This window comes from Lacerta agilis, chromosome 8, assembly GCF_009819535.1.
Source record: "Lacerta agilis isolate rLacAgi1 chromosome 8, rLacAgi1.pri, whole genome shotgun sequence".
Lineage (NCBI taxonomy): Eukaryota > Metazoa > Chordata > Lepidosauria > Squamata > Lacertidae > Lacerta > Lacerta agilis.
The window spans coordinates 20,762,951-20,773,526 of NC_046319.1; the positions used below are offsets into that span (position 1 = coordinate 20,762,951).

General features: G+C 42.5%; 1 protein-coding gene across 1 annotated transcript; it reads left to right on the top strand.

Moving 5' to 3' along the window:
- Nucleotides 1-1,556: 1,556 nt before the first annotated feature.
- Nucleotides 1,557-10,174, top strand: GUCA2A (guanylate cyclase activator 2A). The gene is made up of 3 exons (XM_033158946.1): nucleotides 1,557-1,680; nucleotides 3,818-4,001; nucleotides 9,981-10,174. Exons 1-3 carry the CDS (start codon nucleotides 1,609-1,611, stop codon nucleotides 10,043-10,045), a joined length of 321 nt encoding a protein of 106 aa, XP_033014837.1. The 5' UTR covers nucleotides 1,557-1,608; the 3' UTR covers nucleotides 10,046-10,174.
- The last annotated feature ends 402 nt before the right edge of the window (nucleotides 10,175-10,576 follow it).

A 10,576-nucleotide genomic window follows, 5' to 3' on the forward strand; every position in this document is an offset into this window, starting at 1 on the left:
TCTTAAACTCAGTTCTCTGTGTTTCCATGTTACTTTACTATTTTTCTTCTTCTAAAAGTCTCCATGAAAACTCACCCACATTTGAGTACACATATCTGCTAGCCTACATATTTTCGTGCACAACTTCCCCGAATACTGGCATTCTTACAAAGCAGTGTAATGTATTTTTGCATGTCGTTCTCACTAATAGGTGGAATCTAGACACATATATATTTTTTTAAAAAAAAAACTTCGGTGAAAATGCTTTTTTTTAAAAGCGTTTTGAAAAATATATTGAATTTGCCATAAGCTCACCATCGCCATCTAGTTTCATATTTGTATAATGCACTTAAAACACACTTAAAACGTTATATTTGCAGCTGTACAGCTGAGTCCATAGATGCATTTCAATGCCCACTTCTGGGCCCTAGGCTGGAGATCCTGCATTGCAAAATTCAAAGGATGGCTTTATTTCAGTATACAAACAGTTTGGGGGAAATGCAAAGTGAGTTGATTTGCTTTTAAATGTGAACTGAAAAGATCTGGAGAACACCAGGCTGGGGAAAGCTAAGTTAGAACATCTCGGAAGAGAGGCAAGCACCTCTGAGACTCTATTGCAACAAGCAACAGCCTCCCATTTGGATTACTGTAATGTTTTGCACATGGGGCCGCCCTTGAAGATGATCGAAAAGCTTCAGTGATGGCCAGAATGTTAACCAGTTCTAAAGGAGTTGCATTAACTTCATATCCACATCTGGGCCAAATCCAACACAGAAATGTAACATCAATTGAAAACATCAGTAAAATTCTGAGGCTAAAACAAACACTGCCCAAAGGCCTGCCTGAACTTCACGGATTTTGTAAGACAGGCGTAGGCAAACCTGGTCCTCCAGATGTTTTGGGACTACAATTCCCATCATCCCTGACCACTGGTCCTGCTAGCTAGGGATGATGGGAGTTGTAGTCCCAAACATCTGGAGGGTTGAGTTTGCCTATGCCTGTTGTAAGACATCCAACAGAAAGTAGGCACAACTCCTGTCTGACTTCAATTGGCAAGGAGTTCCACAGGGCAGGGCCTGCCACATTAAAGGCTCAGTCCTTTGTGAAGGCCAACTGAACCTCAAGGGCATAGATGACCACCCAAATGTCCCATCAGATCTTAGCGATGGAGGTGGAGCACAAGGAATTAAGTGGTCCTCCTTTTGGCCCAAGCACTTTAGGGCTTTGTGAATTCACACCAAAACCTTGTAGCTGGTTCAGATCCTACTTGAAGCTGGAGTTGCTCAACAGCCAACAGGACTGGGCCCTGGTGTTGTTCCCCTGCCCTTTGGCTCTTAAAACTATCCACCCATCTCCTGCTGGAGCCCAATCCCAGCTGGGATATGGCAAGCAAAGTTTGTAGAAGGAAACACTCTTCTGACGCAGTGCCATAAAACAACAAAGATGTCAATGTTTTCTGGGCGGAGGCATTTCTTTGGGGCTATCACACTTCACAAACTGCCTAGGGGGTTGTCGCCAATATACCTTAGTTATTCAATAACTAGAGGGCATCCTTTAAAAATCCAGCTTCATCGCTCTCAAGCCAGTCCACCCTGACCTTCCAAGTGAGAACCAGAATCGTGACTCACCATGAACACCTACCTGGTGGTCACAGTCTGCCTGAGTGTGCTGGCCGTCCTCTCAGATGGGGTCGAAGTCAAGGTAAGAGTTGTGGAATCCTCCCAGGATCGTCGTTCTGCCCTTATGGCATCACCTTGAAGGAAAGGGCTGTAGCTTAGTGGCTAGAGAACTTGATTCCTGGATGCCTTTGGTCCCAGGTTGAATCCTTGACATCTCCAACTAGGGTGGAGATAGACCTTTCCCAAAGACCCTGGGCAGCTACTGCCCATCAGTGTAGGTGACAGCGAGATATAAGTAATAATGTTCTGTCCTGATATAGGGCAGCGTACTTTGTTCATATTTGGACAGCTTTCCATTTAGATCCACAAGAACTGGAATCTTTAGTTTTAAGGGAATGGACCATAGCAGAGGATTAGAGGATTGGCTTTGCAGGAGAAAGCTCCCAGATTCAGTCCTTGGCATCTCCAGGAAGAGACCCCAATCCAGAACCTGCAGAGCTGCTGCCAGTCTGTGTAGACCAGGGTTTCCCAAACTTGGGTCTCCAGCTGTTGCTGGACTACAACTCCTGAGTGTGGGAAACACTGGTATAGATTATACTGAACCAGATGGGCCAATAATCTGATTTAGTACAGGGCTGCTGCTTATTGATCCCTTTGGACTTTAAGTCTGGGAGGTCTTAGATCCTGTGCATGTTCACTAAGAGGTGAACTTCTATAGTCTTAGTTGAGGGAGGCGAAACAAAGGAGACCCCTAAAGGAATAGCTTACAGCAATCAGTGGGTCCAGTTAATCATTTACCAAAAGATATGTACACAGTCAGACCATTAGCAGGACAGTGAATTTACCAAGCAGCCACATGGCCACTATTATTGAGGGTTATTTTTCCTCTCTCTGCTTTGCTCTGTACTGAAATCCACCCCACCCAAATACTGGATGAGTCTCTAAAACGAATTATGGATTTGGACCTCACACAGTTGGACACACCCTTCCCATCACACCATTTACATGCCTTTCTCCTCCTTGCCTTATTGATGGGCATGTGTGCATTGAAAAACAACCACACTGCAACAAAGCAATTTTGATGCGGTTGTACTGTGAGGTTGCCTGGAGATTCTTTTTCTGCTGTGTTTGAGCTGATGTGCCAGCATATTGATAAAACACCCCATGAAAATAATCTTGATACAGCTGGATGCATATTGGCAGGGCGGGGGACAATTTTCTGTCAGAGGGCCACACCTCTATTACATAAACATCTAGGGGGCACATGATGGTGAGGAGGGAGTCAGAGGGGAAAAAATGGTGGAGAAACGAATATAGAATTTACCTTTGGGGCTAGTTTCTACACACACCCACACACCCCTCTATATTCTATAGAGGATGAGGGCAGTTGAGTTCATGTGGAAACTAGCCTACTGTACAAACATAAAATTTGGCCCCTGGAAAGTTGTCCACAGAGGAATGTGGACCTTGGACTGATTTCTTTTTAAAAGGTTCCCTGTTCTACTACAGTAGAGGGTTTGTGCATTCTTAGTTTTTAGCAGTCTCTGGGCAGGCTAGGCTCCTTGCAGAGCACAGGATTTGATCAGTCAGCACAGCCTTGGAGGATGGTCTTCTGAGAACAGGCCTCTATCTTTATTGCTTTGCAAATACATGCTGGGCGAGGATAAGCCTTGCCCTTGAAATTTCCCAGCCAAGGGATTTGCTTGAAGAGCAGGTTCCTTCACACAAACACACGTAGGTTTCTAAGTTACAGTTTGACCTTTTCAGTGGGTCTTCATGCATGAGGATGTTCTTGGGAAGGGTCTAATGTGCAGTGGGGGCTGGTGGGGCAGAAGGCAGGGCAGCCAACAGTAGGAGGAGACACACCAAATGGCACATGGTGCCCAATAATTCTGTCTGTCCATCTGATGAATTCTGTAAGGGCAGTACAGAGTGGAGCCAGCCTACCCATAAGGCAAGGTGAGGAGATCCCCTCAGGTGTCAGAATCCACAATGACAGCAGATCCCAATGTCTTCCCCCTCCTTCTTCCTAATGTAGATCTCCCCTCACCCCTTCTTCCCTGGGACAGATGGAGGCACCATTTGGGAGTCTACCTCAGGTGCCAAAATGTCTTGGGCCAACCCCGGCACCGAGACTGGGGAGGAGGGAGGAGGAAGGTATTACATGCCCTGCCGTGGGCAAGTGATGGTGATACTCTGTTCTAATTTCCCCTGGGCAGGTGGGAGACTACGTATTCCCCTTGGAATCAGTGAAGCAGCTGGAGGGCTTCTTCAAGGAGAGATCCAAGAACCTACGCACGCGCATGAGCGCCACATTTGGTGCGTGCAGAGACCCGAAAATGCCCGCGGAGTTTGCACCACTCTGTGCATCCCCCAGAGCAGGAATAATGCTTCGACAACTAGGTATGTGGTGATGGTCAAGTGCATGCATGAGAAGGTGGGATGACTCCTCGGCCTTGAACAGCAGGACAGAAGAGGCATATTCCAGATGGGCCTCTGTGCAAGCTTGCTTTGCAGCTAGAATATCAGACCAGCCCTGCTCATCTTGCCCAACATCCTGTTCTCACAGTGACCAACCAGGTGCCTGGGGGAAGCCCAGCAGCAGGAACAATGAGCCCCAAACACCTCTTCCCATCTGCAATTCTCAGATGCTGGTACTCAGAGGCATACCACCTCTACTCGTGGAGTGAAAAACTATTAGCCATTGATAACCTCACCCTACATTGATTTGTCTGGTCCTCTTTTAAAGCTGTCCAAGTTGGTAGACCTCACTGCCTCTTGTGGGAGTGGATCCCCCCATTTAACGGTTGACTCCTTGAAGGAAATGCTTTATCTAGACCCGTGGTTGCCAACATGGGGCACACGCCCCATGGGGGGGGGCAATTTGACTTTTTAACGGGGGGCAATTCGAGAATGAGTCATTAACAGTTAATGGCCTTTTCGGCTTCCTCCACATGAATTCACGTTTGGAAGAATAAGAATTATATATCACTGGGGGGGGGGGGATCAGGATTTTAGAGATGCTTGGGGGGGCATGGCCAAAAAAAAAAAAAAGATTCAGAACCACTGATCTAGACTGTCCTGAATCTTCCAACATTCTTTTTCTTTCTTTCTTTTTTTTATTAAATTTTATTATACAGCAAAATCATACACATAACTCAACAGAATACATAACAATTTCAAAACACACACAGAAAGGAAACACACACACCTCTATATACAACCCGTACATAATTTAACAATATTAAAAGAATAATCCTAAAAAGAGGGTCAAAGGACAAACGAAAAAGGATAAAAAAAGAGTGGGATTAGGAGGGAATGGGAAAAGGGAAGGGGGGGGAGGAAGAAAGAAAAAAAAGGGGGGGGAAAGCAAAAGGGGAAAGGGAAAAAAGAAAAGAGAAGGAGTAAAAAAACTACATTAATTTTACAACTTACAACACTAATACAATATACAAATACATAAATTGGACTTCCGTTCGTGCTCTTTGTTTCTTTATCTTAACCTTTTTTTTTCCTCACACAGGTCTTGTTACATCCAGTCTAGTCTTCTATTTCTTTCTAATGATATGTTGATATTCAGTACCTACGCAGATTTCACCTTCCTATTGCCAGGAGATTTTGATGTTACTGTACTGGTTTAAATAATCAATAAAAACTTCCCATTCTTTTTGTGTTTTTTGTTTGAATTGACCTCTCATTCTTCCCGTCATTGCCGCTAACTGCATATATTCTGTCATTAAAGCTTGCCAATCACATATTGTGGGGATACTCTCTCCCTTCCAGTTTCTCGCTAAAAGAATTCTGGCCGCTGTGAGGGCATACATTGTTAATGATCTTTTTTCTGTCTTAATTTCTGGAGGTAGTATTCCCAGGAGAAAGGTTTCTGGCTTTTTCTTTATAGAGATTTTCAGAAGTTTTTTTAATTCATTATGAACCTTTCCCCAGTACTCCTTAACTTTCTCACATTCCCACCACATGTGGAAGTACGTTCCCAAACTACTTTTACATTTCCAACACAGGGGCGACTGATTTTTAAACATTTTTGATAATTTGACTGGGCTATAGTGCCACCTGTATATCATTTTCATGACATTTTCCCTTAAATTAATACAGGCTGTAAATCTGATGTCATCTTTCCACAGTTTCTCCCATTGCGTCATGAGAATATTGTGCCCAATATCTTGAGCCCACTTTATCATGGCACTTTTTACCAGTTCTTCTTTGGTTTCCCATTCTAGTATCAGATCGTACATTTTGGAAATGTATTTTCCTTTAGATTGAATTAACTGCGCCTCAAATTTAGATGTTTCATTGGCTATTCCCTCCTTTTTATCTGTCTTGAACCTTTCATTTAACTGGAAGTACTGTAACCATCCTGTCAGTTGATTACTTATCTCTTTGTACTCTTTTAATACAATATTTCCATTCTCCTCCTTTATTAATGTTCTATATCTTGCCCATTTGCCCTGCATATTCTTCCTCCTCACTGTGATTGTTTCTATTGGCGATGTCCATAATGGGATTTTTGGCTCCAGCATCCATCTATGTTTTGTCCAGATTTTAAACAGGGACTTTCTTATAATGTGGTTCAAGAAACCTTTATGGGCGTTTACCTTCCCGTATAACAGGTAGGAGTGCCACCCAAAGCGGTTATCAAACCCCTCCAAATCTAATGTTTCGGGATTTTCCAGATCTATCCAATCTTTTAACCATGTTAAGGCAGCAGCTGTATGATATATCTCTAATTCTGGAAGGGCAAAGCCACCTCTCTCTTTTTTATCTATAAGGATCTGATGCTTTATCCTGGGTTTTCTCCCGCTCCAGATAAATTTAGATATGTCTTTCCTCCATTTTTTAAAGCAGTCCATCCCTCCTAATATAGGGATGGTCTGGAATAAATAACACATCTTAGGCAAAATATTCATTTTCACCACAGCTATCCTTCCTGTTAGCGAGAGGTACAACTTATTCCATGTTTCCATATTACTTTTTATTTCATTCCATGCCTTGGTGTAGTTGTCCTGGTACAGATTGATGCACTTTGCTGTGATCCACACACCCAGGTATTTAACTTTGTTTTTGATTTCCAGGCCAGTTATCAATTGTAATTTTTTAGCTTCTTCTATTTCCATATTTTTAATTAAAAGATTTGTTTTTTTCCCATTCAGCTTGAATCCAGCTAAGTTCCCAAAAGTATTAATCATTTCCAGTGCTGCTGGGATACTGTTTTGAGGTTCCTCAGTAGTGATTATTATATCATCCGCGAATGCCCGGATCTTATGGGATGTTGCTCCTATTTTGATTCCTCTAATTCTTTCATTATTCCTAATTGAATTTAGCAGAGTTTCCAATACCAAAATGAATAGTAATGGAGAGAGGGGACACCCCTGTCTCGTGCCCTTCTCAATTGCAATTCTTTCCGTAATATTTCCGTTGATTATTAAGTTTGCACTTTGTTTATTATAAATTGCTCCAATCCCTCTCTCAAACTCCTTTCCTAATTTCATTAATTGTATTTGTTTCTTCATAAACTCCCATGAAATGTTGTCGAACGCTTTTTCAGCGTCGATCAACATTAGGGCTGCAGGTTTATCATGATTAAATTCCAGGTATTCTAGGATATTGATAATATTTCTAGTATTGTTCTGGATGTACCTTCCCGGCAAGAAACCCGCTTGATTATGATGTATTATGTCCTTCAAAATCTCTTTTAGCCTATTTGCCAATATTGTTGTAAAAAGTTTGTAATCGCTGTTTAATAGCGATATTGGCCTATAGTTTGTCATCTGTTCAGGGTCCCCACCTTGTTTCGGTATTAATGTAATAAATCCTTCTGTCCATGAGCTCGGTACATCACCCTTTTCCATAACCTCATTGAATAGTTCTTTTAGTTGTTTACATATTGTATCCTCTATCTTTTTATAGAATTCAGCTGGTAATCCATCAGGGCCTGGTGTTTTCCCTGCTTTAGATTTCTTTATTGCGTCTTTAATATCCATTATTGTTATCGGAGCATTCAATATTTTTATTTTATCTTCTGTAATAATTGGTAGTTTGTGATTAATTAAATATTGTTCCATATCTTCTATATTCTGTTTTCCTTTTTTGTACAGATTTCCATAATATTTTACAAAATTTTGTATTATTAATTTCGGGTCATCAATATAATTTTCTTCAATTTTTAATCTTGTAATTAGCCTCTCGTTTTGTTTTTTCTTCAACTGCCACACTAAGAATTTGCCTGGCTTATTCGCAAATTCAAAGCAGCGTTGTTTCATTACTTTTAAATTCCATTCTAATTCTTGATCTATTACATTAGAATATTCAATTTTTAATAACCTAATTTCTTGTTTCAATTTCTCATTTTTTTGATCCTTATTCAATTCTTTCTCCTTCTTTTTTAATTCCTCCATTATTTTATTCTTTTTCTCCTCTTTCTTTTTTCTACTTATAACATTTTGTTGAATGAAGTAGCCCCTGATAACTGATTTTCCTGCATCCCACGTTATCTGTCTGTTGACCTCTTTATTCCAATTATGCTCAAAATATTCCATCATTACTTTTTTGGCCCCAATTACTACGTTTTCATCATTTAGTAGGGTAGTATTTAATCTCCACCTTCTCCTTCCTTGCTGGACTTTCCCCCTTAATGTCAATGAGACTGGGTTGTGGTCTGATATCGTTCTAGGTGAAATCTCTGTTTTCCCTATCCTTTCAATTAGTTCTTTCGTCATCCAAATGGCATCAATCCTACTGGCCGAATTGTTTGGTTCTGAAAAGTACGTAAAGTCCTTTTCAGACCTATGCTTGAATCTCCATACATCCACCAAGTCCATGGTTTTGACCAACTCAAAGAAGCTCCGAGGTAGCTTCCCCTCCTTTTTCCCTTTTTTACTTGTAGATCTGTCTATCTCTGGGTCAATAACTCCATTAAAGTCACCCATGAGTATCATTTTCCTCCCAACGTACTCCAACATTTTCCCCTCCAGTCCTCTAAAAAATTCTGCCTTTCCTTCATTAGGAGCATATATTCCAATTACAATTATTTCCTCTCCTTGATTTTTAATTTTGATTATTAATATCCTGCCAATATCATCTTTGTATTGTAATTCCGGTTCGAGATTTGGCTTAATGTACATTACCACCCCCCTCTTTTTGACTTTATCTGATGCCACAAAAGTTGATCCCAATTTTGGATTTATCAGAATTCTCCTATGATCTTTTTTTACATGTGTTTCTTCCAACATTCAACCTCATTGGATGGCCCCATTGGGTTCCAAAATTACAAGAGAGGATGTTCTCGTGTCTTATTCCTCCTCCTCTCCTCGGATGGCTTTAAAGGGGAAATGTATGTTGCTGCACAAACAAGAGAATTTTCTTGTGACACCTTGAAGAGTAACAGGCTTATGCTGGGGACTAATCCTCAAAAGGTTATGTCATAATAAATGTGTTAGACTCTAAAGTGCTTCTAGATTCCCTGTTGTTGTTTTCCTACTTGCTAGGTGTCAGGGACTGGGCAGAGGAGGAATGGTGGAGACGGCCTCCCCATCCTGACTCTTCCAAAGAAGAAGAAGAAGAAGACAGTTCAGAATTGCAACAGGGGTTTGAGGCAGGTCACAGCTCAGAGGCAGATGAGGGGGAAAGTTGGGAAATAATGGGAGAGGAGAAGGAGGAAGAGGACGCACCAGGGAGGTGACAGCTGACAGACACAGTGTCTTTAGAAAGCATTCCAGACCCTCCCTCCCAGACCTGGTGAGCCTTGAAATTAGGAGAGCAAAGAACTTGGAGGAAACGCTCCCAAGGGCACCCATAGGGGAGGTGATGACAATGACGAATGAGAAAGTGGGAGAAAAGGGGGTGGAGAGTCACTCAGGACAACACCATTATCCAAGAGGCTGTGTTCCAAAGCCTCTCTCTGTAAATATTGAATAAAAAGCGGAAGGTAAGAAACTTTTCCTTGTCTTTGTACATCCCTGGCAACCAGCTGTGAGAGCTGCTTACAGCCGCCTGACACTATGGAGTGAGACCTCCCTCTTAATAGGCTTCCTAACCAGTGCTACCCTCCTTCTCAATAGGCTTCCTAACCCGGATCTAGGCCAGGGATGAGGAAACCGAAGCCTTCCAGATGTTCTTGAACTACACTTCCCATCATCTGTGGCCACTGGCCATGCTGGCCGGTGATGTTGGCAGCTGAAGTCCAACAACATCTGGAGGCCTACAGGTTCCCCATCCCTGGTGTAGGGACATGGTTGAGATGTTTAGCAGTGAAGCCCCAGAGGTACACACGGATCCCCTCCCCTCTCAGTCCCAGTTGGAGTACTTGAGTCACCCAAAGAGTCGCCCCAAAGACACCTAAAGAGTCTTTCTTTTTCTTTGCTTCAGAAATGATCAGCGCAGATTCTGCGACCTGTGAGATTTGTGCCAACGTTGCCTGCTCTGGATGCTAATGAAAAAGACCACCACCACCTCTGCTGATTTTCTAAGTGGATCCTGACAACTGGCCCTTGCTGCTACTGCTGCCTTTTCCTGATCCAAACCAAAAGAGGACACCTCTGCCCACTTGCACAGATTGGCCGGGCCATGATGTCCCTGCTGCTGCTGCTATCCAGCCTTGGAGCATAATTCAGAACCCATGTCGGAGGGGAGAATGCAAGGGACAGGAAGCTGGACTGGGGAAGGAAGGAGAATGGTTGAAAGGAAGGTCACTGGTCACTGCAAAAAGATAGTAATAATGACCGCAGTTCCCTGTAATTTTCCTTCTGCTTTTTTAAAATTGAAAATCAAGCTGTGTGAGTTTGCAAATGGGAACAGGAAAAAAGAGGGTGAGGAGAGGAAGTTTTTTGTTGCCAGACATGTTTCCTAGTCAAAATCAAGACTTGGCTGCATTTCCCCCTGAACAGGCTCCAGATACTTTTCCCCTATAGGAAGAAAAGTAGCTGGGGTGACATTTTGAGCAAAAGGGGCAATCTGACTCCCCT